This window comes from Colletotrichum lupini, chromosome 2, assembly GCF_023278565.1.
Source record: "Colletotrichum lupini chromosome 2, complete sequence".
Classification (NCBI taxonomy): Eukaryota; Fungi; Ascomycota; class Sordariomycetes; order Glomerellales; family Glomerellaceae; genus Colletotrichum; species Colletotrichum lupini.
The window spans coordinates 7,131,707-7,149,058 of NC_064675.1; the positions used below are offsets into that span (position 1 = coordinate 7,131,707).

Consider the following 17,352-nt stretch of genomic DNA (forward strand, 5'->3'; position numbering starts at 1 on the left):
ACTCTAAATACTAAAAGCGTTAATATAAGTCCGTTAGGCCCTATAGTATTGTTATAATATTTAAGTACTATTTAGAGGCATTCGTCGTTAATAAAATCCGGATTTTCCTCTTTAATAATTCTAAACGCCCTTTTTAATTATTAATATACCCTCTCTACCTTTCTAATACTATAATACGCTTTAATAAGTACGACTTTTAGCTATATACTATAGGCCGTCGCATTATCCTTAAATTCTACTAACTTAAAGCTAATACTAGCGTCGGTTCTAATGCCGTCTAGCGGTCCTTAATATATATCGATCTAGCTTTTTCGCAAAGCTACTCACACTATCTTTACTTATAAATCCCGGAAGAATTACCCTACCTAAAAAAATATAACTACGTTAATTATATATAGTACTAGCTAATTATTTAAATAAAAAATATTAATAACGATTTCCTAGTTAAAGTTAAGCTCATTACGTAATTTAAACTTAAATCTATATAAGCTCTGCGTATTTATTTAGTATTAATAATATACTTTCGTTAACTACTTTAGCGCCCCTATTTCGATATTATTATTACTTAATTACTTTAAGAAGTTATATAGCCTCGTAACTAACGGGTACCTAAATCTCTAGTATAGTTTTCTAAGCTCACTTTCTGTTAAGTAATTAATTAACTTTATATCGTTAATAAGCTTTATAAATATATACCCCTATCGTCGTTCGACTATCTCGAAGTACTTATTACTAGAGATTCTATTCCTTATATTATTAAATATAATACCTAGTCGATCTATATTTTTTAAATATAAGAGAAATAGGGTATTAATAAGTAAAATATAAAAAGTTATTATTCCGAAGTGCGTTTTTACTTCTACTATACCTAGGGTAACGATTTCCTTACTTAGGCTAAAACTAATCCTCGTAATACCCGCCGTTAATATATTAAGCGTTATTAGCACAATCTTCTATAGTGCCTAAAATTACCCTTTTCCTTTAGTTAACTATTATAATACCTTAGTATCTAGGATAATCTTATAAAAATCGTCTAGGCCGTACTTTTTGCTTATATAAAATACTTATATAAGCTTAGCATTCGAGGGATCTAGGTAATATAAAAAGGGCCCCTCTAGCTACCCCTAGATTTACTTAGTACTATGTTCCTTTTTTTTAAATATTAAAAGAAATAGCGTCTTCTCCTTAATTATTAAGAAAATAGGCTTCGGCCCTATTAGATTTGCCCTTTTAGCCGCCTCTATATTTATTATCTAAAGGACCTTCCCTTACTATTTATAAATAAAAGCCTGCTTATTAAGAACTTCCGCTACCCTCTATTCGTTTAGCCTCGTATATCCTCTAAAAGCTAACGGGGCAAAAAAAGAGTAATTAATATCGTCGATTTCGTTATAATCTAATTCGTTAGTATAAGAAGTAAAATCTTCCTTATTTTCTAAATCTCCTATAGGGGGTATATACTTTAGGCCGCTACTTTAACTACCGTTACTAAGTTCTGTACCCCCGGATCTACCCTTATATATAATAAAGAATTAATTAAACTAACGAGGGCTAGTTTTACTATCTACTATCCTTAACTTTTTATACTATTCGTACGATTTAGTATGCTCTTCCTTAGAATAGTTACTTAACTAATATTTATCCTTTTTATAAATATAGTATTACCTCTTTTATTACCCTATTTATAAGTTAAATCTCTACCTATTTAACGAATCTAAGCCTCCTTACTAGCGATTACTATATCTAGCCTCTTTTCCTTTTTTATTATACGTTCGATTAACTTAATATTATTAATAAGGGCCGTTATATACTTAAAAATAGGTTTAGCGCGGCATTCTTATTTTAATATTAAAACTAGATCTTAGCCTCGAGTAGAGCGTCTCGTAGTCTTCGGGTACTTAGTATAAGGTTATTTTTACTTCTAATATACGCTAAACTATAGTATAAAAATATCTAACTTTCCGCTTATTTATCCCCTTATTTAGCTAGGTTTTCGCTAGCTTATTAATTCGATTAATAAGCTCTTTAAAAATCTCTACTCGCAATTTACCCTCTATTATCCTAGCTATAAATATATAAAAAATCGCTCATAACTTAAATAGGAGCTCTAGGTTCCTATCGTAAGTCTCGAAGCGGCTTCGGATTACGTTAATTATACTAAAAAAGTCGTTTCGATCGAAATTACGTACCGCTTCGTAATAGTAATTAGAGGCTTTACTTACGAGTATAATATTAATTACTAAATAGTACTAGTATTCCCTAATTCCGACTTTTTTATAATAATTATAAAATATCGTCAGGGTTTCTTATAAGACCTTATACTTCCCCCTAGAATATAATTTCTCTTTTAAGAAAATCTTTTTAAAATCTATAAATTACCTCGTATTTATTACTAAATTTTCGGTATTTATATACGATCCTTACGTCGCTACGTATTATTAATAACTTCGGGTCGTTTACCTCCTTTCTTATTAACTAATCGGTACCGAATTTTACGTTAGTAGTAGTAATAAGTTATAAATTAAAATAAGCAGAATTATTAATTATCGTACTTTTAGTACCATATTTTACCCCGGCATATCCTTTTATAACGATAAATTTCCGTTAGTAATTATAGGAAGGAAATCTAAGTCGTTTACCTTTTTTTCAAATTCGTTAAAGCGATTATACGCTCTATCGACCTATACTTAGTTCTATAGCACGAATTCCTCTTTTATAATTATTACTACTAATATTTCGTATAGCTCTTGTAATTATAATTACGCTAATAATACCCCTTGCCTATAAAAGAATTTATTAATTACTTTTACGATTCCTAAGCTTATGCTCGTAAATTATTCGTCTAGTTAGTAACTAAGGTCGTTTACGATCTTATAAAATAGGGGTTACCCTTATAGCCCTTTTTTCTTATAAACCTTAATTAAATAGATTAATATTACGTTAATTTACTTATCGTTAGGCTAATCTATAATTCTATATATTTATATCCCTTAATAATCTAGGTTAATATTTACTTATTTATAAAGGATTAGGATTCTATCTAAGATCGGGTTTTATCCTCTTCTTTTTTACCTTAACTCGCTAAGGGTCGTGCTCTAGCTTATGCCTATATTAGTAGTTATTAGCGTATTTAATCTTAATAAGGATATATTTAATCCGCGCGCTAGTTATAATAAATCCGTACTTTCGCTACCTAACGAATTTATTAGGGTCTAGGAAATTCCCGCTTCTTCTTACCGTCTCGCTACTACTCTCGTTTCTATTATTTTTAATAATTACTACTACTTTTCTAAATCGCTAGCTATCGTACTTACTAAGATCCTCTTTTTTATTTAATATAAAAAGGTAAGTTTTAGTAGTTCTTTTTTATAATAATAGTAATAAACGTTTATATTATTATAAGAAGATATAGTAATTAGTCTTAGGATCTTTACTAATTACCGATTTCCGCTATCCCGTATACCTCTAGCTTCCTAAGCCTCGTACTCTCTATAATCTCTAAATAACTTCTTTCCTTAACCTACCTCTTCTAGGGTAGTATTTTATAAAAATAGTTAAAAATAAACGCCGAGCGGCTCGTAAAAGAGCTATATAAGCTATTAAGAACTATATAAGCCGTTAAGTATAGTTAATAAAGTTAAGCCCTCTTTTTTATAAAATCGTAAATTTTAAAAACTTACTAAAAATACCTACTTATCGCTCGTACGTAGTAAAGTTAAATACTTTAAAGATCTTATCTTTTATAACCTCTTAGTACCCTATTTTATATCTTTTAAGTAATCTTTTTCGTAGCTTAATTATAGTTAAGTAATTATCGCTTACTAGCGATCTTTTTTATTACTTAGTTAATTTTTCGAAATTAGTAATCTCGCGCCGGGAGCTAGTATAAAAAGAAGCCCTTTAGTAGCCCTCTAAAGAATTCTTTTTTTTTCCCCTTAAATCCTCGTCTTTTTAGCCTTTTTTTAAGCTAATAGTAACTCTAATAGGAGGTCGTAAGACTACTTTAGGGTAGCTACCTTTTTCCTAGGTTAATCTCCGAGATCCGTAATACTCTTAACTTAATACTATTAGGACCTTTAAATTCCCTCCTCCCTCGTTAAACCGTCCCCTATACTATATTCCTAAGTAATACCCGGGGGGTAGTTAAGGGAGCTACGAGGAGGTTATTTAAATCGCGGGCTTAAAGTTATATTTATAAAATCCTCGTAATAATAAACTTTTCTATATATTATAAATCTCTTAGCTTAATAACTCCTAAAGGGTCACCTTCGTTACTAAATAAAAATATTTACGTTTAAAAATCCCCTTTTTTAATCGCATAGTACTCTTTTATACTATATTATTAAGCTCGTTCGTTACGCTAATTAATTAGGTAAGTAGTCGTTACGTAGGTATTTCTTTTTATTAATTTAACTAGTTAATTTCTAATCGCGGGCCAGCTATAGAAAAGTCGTTTAGTAAAAAAGCTACTCGGGGCGATAGTAAAAGGCTAGTTACTTAAGCGGTTCCGTTAATTAATATAGTTTAATATAATAAACGTTAACCTCTCGTAAATAATAAAAGGCTATAATTACTTAATTCCGTACGGTATTTAAGAATTACCTCCTTTTTTATCTACTTCCGTAAGGTTAATTAGTATAAATTTCCTATTCCGTACGGTATTAAAAAGTCGTCTCTTTTATATAACGAGATACCTTACTAATCTATAATAATAGAATTTAACTACTAATTAGTATTAGTATCCTTATACTAGGGTAATTAGTTCGAACCGTAGTTAATAAAGAGATTAATTAAACTATATAAATATTTGCATAGTAAGTATAAAAAGGAGGTTCTAACCGTAGGTTAGGCTGGCTACGATAATCGTAAATAGGGCCCCCAATTGGCCCCTGCGCAGTCGGCTGTATGCCGCGGTCGAATTAGACTTCCAATCCGACAGCATCAAAGCCCAACTGCAAGTATTATAATATAGGCTCATTAGCTACATTGAAATCGATATAGTTCTTTTACCCATTGAACAACCCCTCAATGCAAGCAATACAGAGAAAAGGCTTGAGCAGATGCGTCGATGTTGTAATTCGTATTTCCCCTTTATACCACGACTTCACAATTCTACATCTAAGAAGCCTTCGCAAGAAATAGAGAGGTCGAGGCTTAGGCCGGATTTCCTCTCAAATTTGCCCCCCCCCCCCCTCCCCCTCTTCCCCTTCGCCAACAATATCATCCCAGCCCTCATCATCGGTCTCTCGAAGCACACCGCACCGAATCAAAAATTCGACGTTCTTTTTAGACCACTATGTCGAGAGACCTACGTTGCGGAAATATTTGCGGTATGAGTCGTGAAACTTGCAGGTGCCTTCCTTTCTAGAAGCCCCAGTGTTGCTAATGTATGCTGAATTACCGTGGTTTAAGTACCAGATAACGACACAATCCTCTTACTGGGCAGGCCGTTCACCTCTATTGTCAGCATACCAAGCTCCATATGGATTGTCATGGGGTTTGGGTACGTACACAATTTCATCCGAAAGAAAAGAAGCCCAACTTACGGCATGGTTGGGGTTTTCTGTAGCAGAGCCGTGATCGTTTTCGGATTGTCGTCGGCTTTGCGATTCACGATAGTCAATGGGGGTCTTTTTAACATCATTCGTGAGTGATTTTCCAGCCCAGACTCCCAAACCGAGGACGTCAGTCTTGCGATCGGATTCGGAAAGATGTGGCGCACTCTGGACAGCCAGTTTCTGTCCGTTGCGGTCGATTGATTCGGTCGCCGTCAATTCGCATTGGGCCTCGCTCGAAGCCTTCGTGCTGCTTTGAGCTCGAGCCGCTTCACTGTCCGAATCACAGTTACTGGGTTTGGGTACTTCCAGGAACTTTTTTCCATAGTCGTCGGCATGTCTGAAACTCATGTCGTACTGTGGGCTGGCAGGGTGCCCGTCACCGCGCGCATCTTTCCGGTCGTCAATGTGAAGATCGTTTAGTTCCGAGAGCAGGCCCTCAGCTGGGAGTTCTTCTGTGTTGTGGATGAATATTGCTGGTACTTCGCTCATTGCTTCTGAAATCTGGCTTGACTTGGAGCGGAGGGACAATTGCGTAACTTCGGTAGTGATGGTTATCGAAGGAATGCCGGATGTTGGTTCAGATTCTAGGTACTTCCGATAGGACTGTGTGGGAAGGGGACATCTGATATTTTCCCCCTTAGCAACAAGTTTTATACTCGTCATTACTGTACATCCTAAAGATGGCAACTCGCATCACGTTGTTTGCATCCCAGAGGTGAATTGCAAGGTTCTAAGACGGATGATTTGACGTCTGCGGGTGTTTGGATGTTGGTAAGACGCGGTAGGTTATCCCATGCTACCTGAACAACAAGGACAAAGCAAGCATGATATGTTGCTTGATACTCTGTAAAAATTTGGGCAATCTGGTGATGGAGCCAATGGTGTCGGAACTTCGCAAAAGGTGGAGAGTGGGTGTTGTTCATTACGGCCATCGAGTGGTTCGCCATCGTGTCTTAGGGGAACGTGTGTCTGACGCCAAGGCGGCACATCGAATTTAGTAGGACAAAGAAAAGCACTGGGAATGAGGCAAGTCGACAGATCCAAGCACGACCACGATGCAAACTCAAGAAATTACCGATTGTTCAACGGCCAGAATCACTTGGTTGGGCTCTGGCCATTGTGGCGGTGTTTTTGGCCTTTCATCACGATGCGGGTAGACGTTCCGGTGAAGATTAACTCAATGGGTGCTTTTCTTAGCTAATTGAACATGCATATGTTCGTTGTCGCTTGTGTTTGGTAGACTTACCAGGGCAACGAGGCGGTAAAAGAGCGACCAGGATACCTCATTGAACAAAAGGCTGTAGACTCTGGCTGTTTTACCGCGTCAAGGACTGTTGGTACTCACTCCTCTGACCTCGAGTGGTCATTCACACCCAAAACCTCATGAATTGGTACGGATGGATACTCATTCTCAAGAGCATTCTCGTAGTAGACAAGCAATGTCAAAAAGTATTTCCGCAGACCCCCGAGATCGCGGTACCTGGGTAGGCGACATCCAGGCGGCGGTGGCTCGCAAGAGAGCAAACCGTCTCAGGAAAAGAGAGTGGGAAAAGTAAACCTCGGTGCGGTCGACCCGGGCTCCCGGACCGGAACTCACCCACTGCCGGTATCATGCGCTCGAGGCTATCAGAATGACGGAGACCGAGAGTCAACAAAGTCAATTGATAGACAAATATCTCGCTGGCGTCGCAGAAGCTTCTCATCACGAGTCTTGTATTATGACGTTGAAGTTTAGCGCCGGAAGGACGGCGTCAAGTTCGCCCAACCACCTGATCAGATCATCACTCCAGAAGATGACCCCGCGACTCAGGGCATCAGCGGCGCTGCCGGTGGGCATTCTGTTCCTCAGAAGTTCGATTGCAAGCGAGAGCGAGTTCTGGCCAAGCCGGATTAGGATTGCGAAAAGAACAGCGGGGATTCGGGGGGGACGGGGAAAGCGAGAGATATGCGGGCTAGCTAATCACGGCAGTGTCTTGGCTTTCTCCGACCCCGTTCAGCCAACCCAGGATCTGCATTCAGAGCGTGGTAGGGGCAATAGGCAGCAAATTAGACTTTTTTGCCAAAGGACTGAACCTGACTAGGCTCGACTTATTCGCGGGTTCCGGCCGGCCAACACGTCGGGGTGTCGGGTTGGAATACGCGGATAGCTCGCTGTCTCTCCCTCAGCCCCCACGTGATGGCATGGCACTTTTCTCTTTGCAGTCTCTTCATGGAGATGGGTGTTCCTAGGAAAAAGGGAAAAGGGGACCGAAGTTCTGCATCTGACATAAACAATCATCGCAAATTGACTCCCCGCGATCTGTGAGGCGTTTGCATTGTAAAGTCGCGACGACTCGACAGCCCTCTCCGTGAGCAGACGCAGATTGTCTGTTGAGAGCGCAATCTCACGCACGATTCACTCACCGGCCTCCCGCTCACCTTTTTATGAGGGCCGTTCCGCGACATCCGACACCGTAGCAACCGCCAGGAAGAGGCCCCATCATCAACCCGTCCTCACAATCTCCGTGAACTATCAAGCATGACCGAGCCCTCGTCCGCCGATAATGGTGGAGGCATCGTAGGCCGCGTCCGGGGCGCGTCCCTCTCCATCATGAACGCGAACCCGCAATTGGGCATGTGGCAGGCCGCCGGCACAGCAATCGCCCAGGCGCCGAATCTCACCGAGCTCCGCGACCCCGAATCCGGCGGCGACAACATCGCCTTCACGGCGCAGGGCCACTCGGCGCGCTACGCCGTCCAGGAACCCCACGGCGACCTGGCGCTCATCCGATCCAACACGAGCCGGCGCGCGTCGACGTTTTCTATTAATGGGCAATCGTCTGCCGGTGGGCGAAACGTGTTTAACGACAAATCAGAAAATATCAGGGAAACGGACGAACCCGCTGTGCTGAATGAGACTTCGGACGAAGCACGGCCGAGGACGGGGACGCATGATGAGAGCCTGCTGCCCAGCGAGGGTCAGCAGTTCCAGCGGCGACAGAGTCTGTATCAGAAGCACGCGGCGGAGGAGAAGGCGCCGTGGAAGACGACCATTGTCAATGGGTTGAAGGCATTTTGGAAGTTCTTCCTCACGCCGTCAGGGTTTGTCATCACCATCTACTGCTTGAATATTGTCGTAAGTATTCCCACCTCAACTGCACGGCCTCTTTGCAAATGAGACATGCTAACATTAGTTGACTCTTAGGCCTGGGGAGTAAGTTCACATCATGATGTATGAAAATGAAGCTGTCCATACTGACCCACCCTCCCAGGCCATGCTCTTCTTCCTCCTCCTCAAGGCCGCACCAGCAATGAACTACCCAACCGCCGACGACGATAACTCACCCCGCAAGAAGTGGCTTGAAATCTCCAGTCAGATCCTCAATGCCCTCTTCTGCGTAACGGGCTTCGGTCTCGCGCCCTGGCGCTTTCGCGACCTGTACTGGTACATCCGCGCCGTCAACTTCAAGAACCAGGCGGCGATGCTCAAGCTCGCGGCGCAGAATAAGAGCTGGTTCCGGCCGCCTGCGTGGGCTCTTCAGGGCGAGAAAGCGCCTGAGACGTTTACCGGCCAGGTCGCGCCCCCGACGGCGCTGTGGAAGTTGGGGTTCACGATTTGGATGATGGTTTGGAATACGTTCTTGCAGGCTGTGTTGTGCTATTTCATGTGGGGATACAACCGACTTGATCGACCTGTGAGTACCCTCTTTGACTCTACTAATGGGCGCTACGCCGTAATCATGGTGTCAGACCCGACTTTGTGAATGGGACTAACAAACGAGTCCAGTCATGGGCTACTGGCACCTTCATCGGCTTGGGATGCGGTGTCGCTATGCTTGCCGGTCTCATGTCCTGGTGGGAAGGCCGGAAGGTGAAGCAGATTGAAGGACCAGAGGTTAAGGTCGTTGAAGGAGAGCCCGGAGAGGTGTAATACATAATTTCTAATTTAGTGTTACCTAGCGTAAGGTACATGTAGACATAGAGGTGGCCTGAGAGGTAGACTCAGCCTTGATTTTAGAGCGATGTGACTTGCAGGAGGCAGCTCACGACTACGATGGATAATGATATGTAGATACAGCATCCGCACCCGAAGTCGCAGGCCTTCTTTCTGTCTTTCAGTCTATTCAAGCCAGAGAGCTCTCAACATATAGCTTGACAGTTTGGGCTCCATCGAAGGTCTGCCTATCGAGCAAAGTTGATGCCCCGGCTCAAGGTGACCTCCAGGGTAGTGAGTGTGAAAGCACAATGAGGCTCATATGAGCTGCCGACAAGCTGACGAGGGAACTGCAGCAATCCAACGGATTCACCTAATACCTTAAACCTATATGGAAGTTTTGTTATTATAAACGCCATTTTATGTCATTTAGAACTCATACAAAGTTATCATATTCGAGATCCAGTGAGCTTTCGCATGTGAAGGTTTGAAGACAACCTTACCTACACTGATACAGGGCGATCTCACTGCTCTCCCACGCCCCTCCACACAAAGTTATGATTGACTTATCTAGACTTCCGATAATCGGATCAAGGTTAAAATATTACCATTCACTCACAACTAATCGCATAACAAGTTACGGGTATGAATATCGCGGCATGAACCAGACGTAATTCCGACAGCACGGGCATGGATATCTAGAGTACTTCCATTTCCACGCGATAAGTGGCCGGACCAAAGTACCTCAAGATATAGCTGGCCTGTGCTTTTGCCACCCCACAAGCGTCACGCGGGATTGAATTAGTAGTCTCGCGATGCCTCGGATCTTCTTTCCATTATCTCTTTACTACTCGTCTTCATCTTCACTTCTTTTCACTTTTACTCTACAAACCAAGGCTCAAGCCGACAAGATGTCTATATCCCAGGCATCACTCTCGGTCGCAATCTTGGCCTCCACCATCGGAACCTACATAGGCCTCCTAAACCCCAACCCCGAACCACCTCAGAAACCAAACGACGACCTTCACCACCACAACCACCATCACCATCACCAACCGCAAACCAAACACGCAGACTCGATCCGCTGGATGCACCTCACCCACAGACACACCCCCAAAGTAATCCTCCTCCCCCTCGCCCTCCTCTCTCTCCACCTCGCCGCCCTCGCCCTCTACACACCCAACATCCCGCCCTCCATCCTCCGCCACGGCGCCGAAAACGGCCTCAGCGCCTCCCTAACAACCTGGTCCGCCTCAACCCTCCTCCCGCTCGCCGCAATCTTCTTCGCCGGCGTCCCGCTCCGCCTCGGACCCTACCGCTCCCTCGGGAAAAACTTCACCTTCCAGCTCACGAAACCGGATCAGCTCAAGACGACGGGGATTTATCGGTACCTCCAGCACCCGAGCTACACGGGCGTCATCGTTCTCGTGCTCTCCAATGTCGCGCTGCTGGCTAGGCTCGACGGCGTGCTGAGCTGCTGGGTTGCGCCGGCGTGGCATCAGGGGTTGAGGAGTGTGCAGTGGGTTCTCGGTCCTGCTGCGTGCTGCGTGTTTTTGTTTGGGGTGTGGACGAGGGTGAGGGAGGAGGAGGGCATGTTGCGGGAGGAGTTTGGGGAGAAGTGGGAGAGGTGGCATGCTTCCACGGCGCGGTTTGTGCCGTATATATTTTGATTTGAGGCGTTTGTCTTATGATTATTGGGTTTGATATCCATTTACTTGATGACTTTGAATATGTGATTTCTATTTTGGACTCTTCCATCTCTGGGTAGATGTCGCTTTCAGCATGTCAGTCCTGGAATGGGCTCAATAGAAAAGTTGGTCTTCTCTTCTTCTCTCAACACTCCTCATCTGCCTCCATCACGAACTTGAAACCCATAACTTCGACTCCCAATACTTCATCTTAAAGACAACCAACTTCCCAGCCACCACTCACCTCTCTAAATAATCTCCGCTCCAAACCATCCCAGTCCGAGGTCTCCAAGTTCCACAACAGAATGGATCCAACCAACAACCAATCCACAACACCAAAAACCATGCATATTGCTCCACACCTAGGGCCACACACCCTCCACCACAGTCCGCATCCTTCCATAAGCACCTCACCGTCGTCGAAACATCATCCAATCAACAAGGCAAGATGGCCGAGCGGTCTAAGGCGCTAGCTTCAGGTGCTAGTCAAGTAATTGGTGTGGGTTCGAATCCCACTCTTGTCAACTCATCACCGCTCTGATGCGTTATTCTTTTGTCTTTTTGGCTTTGATGTGTGGGGAGGTTGATCTTTGCAGTATTGGGTGGATTATGGGTATACGTGACGATAGGAAGTGACTTGCAGGGTTAACCGTCATTGGACGAGTTGATGTAAGGAACAGTTGAGGTAGGTATGATGAAGTCGAAGTAGACATGCGGGCATGCTGGCAGACCTTCGCCAAGTGTCGTTCTCAAAGTCCCTGATGCAAGATAATTCAAATTGGATATCGGAGCCCCTTAAAAATCAAAGGACAGACTACCAACAACACGCTATCCATATCAACTCCAAACCGAGTTCATGCCTCGTGTTGTGCCATGCGTGACCACAAGTTCAGACATCTCAAAGCTGCGATACCCCATTCTGGCGATCAAGTTTCGCCTTCTCCCTCTTGGCATCCGCAATCTTGATACTCAACTTGACAGGCTTGCCGCCCGGCGTCTCAAAGATGGTATCAATCTCCTCCAGGTTCAGCTTACTCGTCTCAGGGAAGACGTAGTAGCTAATGATAATCTGAATAAAGTTGTACACAATGTACACGGCCCAGATCTTGTACCCAACTTTCCCGACGCCGATGCCGATACCATAGTTGTGCACCACGGCCGCGATGGCCTGGAACATGGCAAACAGGCCCATGCCCTTGGCACGCAGCGGCAGCGAGAGCAGCTCGACCGGGTAGAGGTTGTGCATGGTCGCGATGAAGGTGGCGCTGCAGACCTGGAAGAGGTAGATCCAGACGACCGTCAGGATGGCCGTCGTCTTCTGCTCGCTGAGGTTATACTGCCAGCTCGTGATGGTGACGGCAATCTGGGCGCAAATCATGCTAATCAGTCCGGCGAAAATGAGGGTGCGACGACGGAAGTAGTCAATGATATAGGAGCCGAAGAGAGTGAAGACGAAGTAGATCGCCGTCGAGCCGAGGCTGATGCCGAGTTGGTCGAGTTGCGAGGTGATACCGATTGTGTCGAGCGCGGGAGCCAGGTAGTATCCGATGATGCCACCACTGTTGGTGATTTATGTTAGCATTGACAGCAATAAAGAGCGAGGGGGTTCAGAGAGATAACGTACCCATTCCACTGTTGGAAAACAGCGTAGACAGCCAGGACAACGGTGCGGAACCACACGGCCTTGGTGAAGAAGACCCGGAAATCCCAGGTAGCGCGGAACCCAGCCTTTGTGGTCTCGATAGACTCCTCAATCTGCAGGATCATGAGGTCGACAATCTCGTGGTTGATGTCGTTGTCGGTCGTCATGTACCTTGCCACGACGCGACGGGCTTCCTCCTTCTTGCCGCGCATGTAGAGGAAACGAGGCGACTCTGGGCACACGAGGTAGATTGTGACACACACGAAGAGAGGGAAGATGGCCTGGATGAAGAAGGCTATCCGCCACTGCCAGTCGCTGTCCCAGTTCGTCAAGCCCATCATGATACCAATCATCATCAGCGAGCCGACCTGGAAACACGCGCCAAAGACACCAACGAGGCGACCACGAAGATGTACAGGCGCAAGCTCGGCAACGTACTGCGGCGCGGTGCAAAGCGCTGTGCCGAATCCAAGGACGAGACGGCCGATGAAGAGACAGGCCAGGTTCGGGGCCATGGCCTGCATGATAGCAGCGATGATGACGAGAGCGTTGCCGAGGAAGTTGACACCCCGGCGGCCGAGGACGTCGGCGCAGCTCAGGAAGGGAGCACCCAAGAAGCCACCAATTTGCATCAGGGCGTTGATCGTGGAGATGATGACACCAGCGTTGCCGAACCCGTAGAAGTCGTGCCATCGGTCGTTGGAGTTGATTCCGCTGATGACACCCCAGTCGATACCGAAACTATTCACAGAATGATCAGCACCATCATCCCTTTACCTCCGTCAAAGACAAACAGGATCCGTTGTTTTCTTACCCTGCTTGGTTGCAGCCCATCACGAGCATGTATCCAAAGATGTAAAGGCCGGTCTTGGACTTCAGTGTAAGGGCCTCAGCTGACTTACGCATCATGTCAGCCTCTGAGATGCGGGTTGCCGCAACTTCTTCGACGGCAACACCAATCTTATTCGCCTGGGCGACATCGTCGTGAAAGATGACCGTGTGGTCAACATCTTCTCGAGGCGCCATGATTGGCTAGACGGTCTTGCTTTGGCGCAGAAGACCGCTTCGTGAAGTCTCGTCAGGTGAGGATCGAGGCAAATGGAAACGCGGGTGAAGAAACGAGAAGCCCGAGTCTCTGGGACCGTAGGATCTCAGGTTGCAGCGGTGCCTCGGCGGATATATAGAGGTTCCCCAACCTCAGCTCTGGGAGCGGGAAGACACGACCAGAAGGGCTGCTTTCATCCTGCACTGCTACCCTTCTAGTGCAACACGGAATGGCCTTCCGATAGCTGGGTCTCGAACCCTGAAGAGGGATGCGATCCCCAGACTCTCAGACGTTCCAACTGGCCATGTGGTTCACATGAGATGCTCCTTGCAGCACGAACCAGTCCAAATCCACTGCCGATTCCCCTTCCTTCGCCTCTAGAGCAGCCTCTGTATTTCCCTTAGATCCACTCAACAGCTCAGACAGCATCGGCTTTGTCTGATGATGATTGGCCGGGGCGGTTGTAAACATGCAGTTGGATCAGACAGGCATCACATCCCTCCGGAATGAGCATATTCGGTCTGCTTTCACCCGTGATGATTGGCTCGAGGCAAACGGCCGGCCGGCTACCCCACACTCCCCGAGCCAATTTTCCTCAAATGATACGACGCCGAGGCTTCTACCCCAGTCCATCGTGGGTTGTCTGGGGTTAAAGTCGCCTAGGGCCGCCCGGCTCTCATCGTCTTTGAAAGAGGGCTTTTGGACGGCCAAAACAGATTCTGATCACCAGCTCATCAGAGTTTTGTCTCTTCCCCAACCCCGTTTGTCTTGGAAGTTTGCAGTCCAGACTAGACCAGAACGTCTCTCGAAGTAGTCCAATCCGGGCACCGGCATACCGGCACGTCGTTCCCAGGCAAAATGCCCCCCGTTCATGGTCCAGAAAGCTTCGGCTCCGGCTCCGGCGAGGGCCGATCTCCCAGTTCCTCGCGTCTCCACTACCAGTCCCCCGCCTCCGAATGGTCTGAAGCTCTACCAATCGGCAACGGGCGGCTGGGTGCCATGGTCTATGGGCGAACTGATACCGAGCTCTTGCAGTTGAATGAGGACTCGGTGTGGTACGGCGGGCCGCAGGATAGGACACCGAAGGACGCCCTCCGCCACTTGCCGACACTCCGACAGCTCATCCGAGATGAAAAGCACGCCGAGGCCGAGTCTCTCGTGCGAGAGGCCTTCTTCGCGACGCCCGCCAGCATGCGATACTATGAACCGCTGGGCACTTGCACCATTGAATTCTGTCACGCCACTGAGGATGTCACGGACTACCGCCGATACTTGTGTCTGGAAACCGCGCAGATGACTGTCGAATATCGATGTCGTGGTGTCTCTTACCGTCGAGACACCATTGCCAGCTTCCCAGATAATATTTTGGCGTTTAGGATCACGGCATCGGAGGCCGCTCGATTCGTCATTCGACTGAACCGAGTCAGCGAGATTGAGTGGGAGACCAACGAGTTCCTCGACAGCATCGACGCAGTGGACGGGCAGATTACACTGAGTGCGACGCCTGGCGGACGGAATAGCAATCGATTGTCTATTATTCTCAAGGTTTCTTGCGATGACGCTGCAGGATCCGTAGAGACTGTCGGTAACTGTGTCGTGGTGACCTCTTCAGCGTGTACGATTGCCATTGGTGCTCAGACGACCTACCGAGAGAACGAACCCGAAGAAGCCGCTAGGGATGATGTCCTCAAGGCACTGAAAACCCCGTGGGCCACACTGGTTGAACGTCATCAGGTGGACTATCGGAACCTCTTTGGTAGAACGACGCTTCGTATGTGGCCTGATGCCGACCATCTCCCAACAGATCAGCGAATCAAACAGAACCGAGATCCCGGGCTGATTGCTCTATATCAGAATTACGGTAGGTATTTGCTCATTTCGGCAAGCCGAGACTCTGTCAAGGCGCTGCCTGCGACGCTGCAAGGCATCTGGAACCCTTCTTTTGCTCCACCTTGGGGATGCAAGTATACCATCAACATCAACCTCCAGATGAACTATTGGCCGGCCGGACCGTGTAACTTGACCGAATGTTCTGTTCCGATGCTCGACTTGCTAGAGCGCATGGCAGAGCGAGGGAAAAAGACGGCAAAGACCATGTACGGCTGTGGAGGATGGTGTGCGCATCACAACACTGATATCTGGGCAGATACAGACCCCCAAGACCGATGGATGCCCTCTACTATCTGGCCTCTCGGGGGTGTCTGGGTTTGTATCGACATATTTGAGATTTTGCAGTACCAGTATGACGAGATCCTTCACAGGCGAGCCGCAACTGTCTTGGAGGGTTGTATCGTTTTTCTTCTCGACTTTCTAGTGCCATCAGCTTGCGGCACATACTTGGTAACGAACCCATCGCTATCACCCGAGAACACCTTCATCTCTGATTCAGGCGATGCTGGTATTCTCTGCGAAGGTTCCGCCATCGACATGACTATTGTTCGAATAGCCTTTGAGAGATATCTTTGGAGTACTGATAAACTGCGCGTTAACAGCCAGTTGCGAATCAAGGTGATAGAGGCCCTCGGCAGGGTGCCCGAGTTGTCTGTCAACGCCGACGGCTTGATACAAGAGTGGGGAGTAAAGGACTACAAAGAGCTTGAGCCGGGCCATCGACATGTCTCCCACTTGTTTGGGTTGTACCCGGGAGAAAGCATCAGCCCTGGGAGATCTCCAGAACTAGCGACTGCTGCAAAAAGAGTACTGGAACGAAGAGCAGCGCATGGAGGTGGGCACACGGGGTGGAGCAGGGCTTGGTTACTCAATCTCCATGCTCGCCTCCTGGATGCCGAAGGCTGCGGTCAGCATATGGATATGCTGCTTAAGAGCTCGACGTTGCCAAACATGCTCGATAATCACCCGCCGTTCCAGATTGACGGCAACTTTGGTGGGTGTGCCGGCATCCTCGAGTGCTTGGTTCAGTCCAGTGTCTCGCAAGATACCACAGAGAAACATGTAGTCGAGATTCGACTTCTCCCGTCATGTCCCATAAGCTGGCCCGATGGTGAGCTTTCACGGGTTCGAACTAAGGGTGGATGGCTCGTGACGTTGGAATGGCAGAGCAGCAGTATCAAAGAGCCGGTATTGGTGGAATACCCTAGTGCTGAAAATGCTGAGGCTCAAGTTGTTTTCCCCGATGGTTCTCGGACTATTGTGTGTGGCGGTGCGCCATTGTCCAAGCAATATGTAGAGCGCCAAGGATATCCGTAGAAAGGCTAGAATTGTTGATGATCCCAGCCACTTTCATCAATAGACGGACGGCAGAGCTTCGAAGCTTTTTGAGGTTGCTCATGATTCTACAAGCAATCTTCTCATTCATCGTCAGCTCAATTTCGATTTGCCGCGCATGCGAATACACATGATAAGTCTGTTGCTGCGTATTTTTTCAGAATACGGACGCTCGTCCCGAAAGATTTGCGGAGTTTGGCCTTGAGGAGAATTCGGGTGAAGATGATAGATTGGCAAGACAACAACACATGGACCCCTCATTTCCCACGTTTATTTGGCGA

The 17,352-nt window shown here is 46.4% G+C and overlaps 6 protein-coding genes and 1 non-coding gene across 7 annotated transcripts; 4 read left to right on the top strand and 3 right to left on the bottom strand.

Moving 5' to 3' along the window:
* Positions 1–5,407: 5,407 nt before the first annotated feature.
* CLUP02_04486 (uncharacterized protein) lies at positions 5,408–7,395 on the bottom strand (the record flags this gene model as incomplete). The annotated part of the gene is made up of 5 exons (XM_049283498.1): positions 5,408–5,455; positions 5,547–6,161; positions 6,805–6,869; positions 7,156–7,181; positions 7,265–7,395. 5 exons carry the CDS (start codon positions 7,393–7,395, stop codon positions 5,408–5,410), a joined length of 885 nt encoding a protein of 294 aa, XP_049140641.1.
* Positions 7,396–8,076: 681 nt separating this feature from the next.
* CLUP02_04487 (uncharacterized protein) lies at positions 8,077–9,468 on the top strand (the record flags this gene model as incomplete). The annotated part of the gene is made up of 4 exons (XM_049283499.1): positions 8,077–8,673; positions 8,743–8,751; positions 8,810–9,232; positions 9,325–9,468. The coding sequence occupies 4 exons, from the start codon at positions 8,077–8,079 to the stop codon at positions 9,466–9,468; spliced, it is 1,173 nt and encodes a 390-aa protein (XP_049140642.1).
* A 914-nt stretch (positions 9,469–10,382) lies between these two features.
* Positions 10,383–11,141, top strand: CLUP02_04488 (isoprenylcysteine carboxyl methyltransferase; the record flags this gene model as incomplete). Its single annotated transcript, XM_049283500.1, has 1 exon — positions 10,383–11,141. The coding sequence occupies one exon, from the start codon at positions 10,383–10,385 to the stop codon at positions 11,139–11,141; it is 759 nt and encodes a 252-aa protein (XP_049140643.1).
* A 460-nt stretch (positions 11,142–11,601) lies between these two features.
* Positions 11,602–11,683, top strand: CLUP02_tRNA051. Its single transcript has one exon. It is a non-coding gene; the product is annotated as a tRNA-Leu (tRNA).
* A 374-nt stretch (positions 11,684–12,057) lies between these two features.
* Positions 12,058–13,827, bottom strand: CLUP02_04489 (sugar transporter; the record flags this gene model as incomplete). Its single annotated transcript, XM_049283501.1, has 3 exons — positions 12,058–12,718; positions 12,784–13,542; positions 13,616–13,827. 3 exons carry the CDS (start codon positions 13,825–13,827, stop codon positions 12,058–12,060), a joined length of 1,632 nt encoding a protein of 543 aa, XP_049140644.1.
* A 52-nt stretch (positions 13,828–13,879) lies between these two features.
* On the bottom strand, positions 13,880–14,680 carry CLUP02_04490 (uncharacterized protein; the record flags this gene model as incomplete). The annotated part of the gene is made up of 4 exons (XM_049283502.1): positions 13,880–14,104; positions 14,162–14,278; positions 14,342–14,565; positions 14,605–14,680. 4 exons carry the CDS (start codon positions 14,678–14,680, stop codon positions 13,880–13,882), a joined length of 642 nt encoding a protein of 213 aa, XP_049140645.1.
* Positions 14,681–14,704: 24 nt separating this feature from the next.
* On the top strand, positions 14,705–17,053 carry CLUP02_04491 (alpha-L-fucosidase; the record flags this gene model as incomplete). The annotated part of the gene is made up of 1 exon (XM_049283503.1): positions 14,705–17,053. One exon carries the CDS (start codon positions 14,705–14,707, stop codon positions 17,051–17,053), a length of 2,349 nt encoding a protein of 782 aa, XP_049140646.1.
* Between the last annotated feature and the right edge of the window lie 299 nt (positions 17,054–17,352).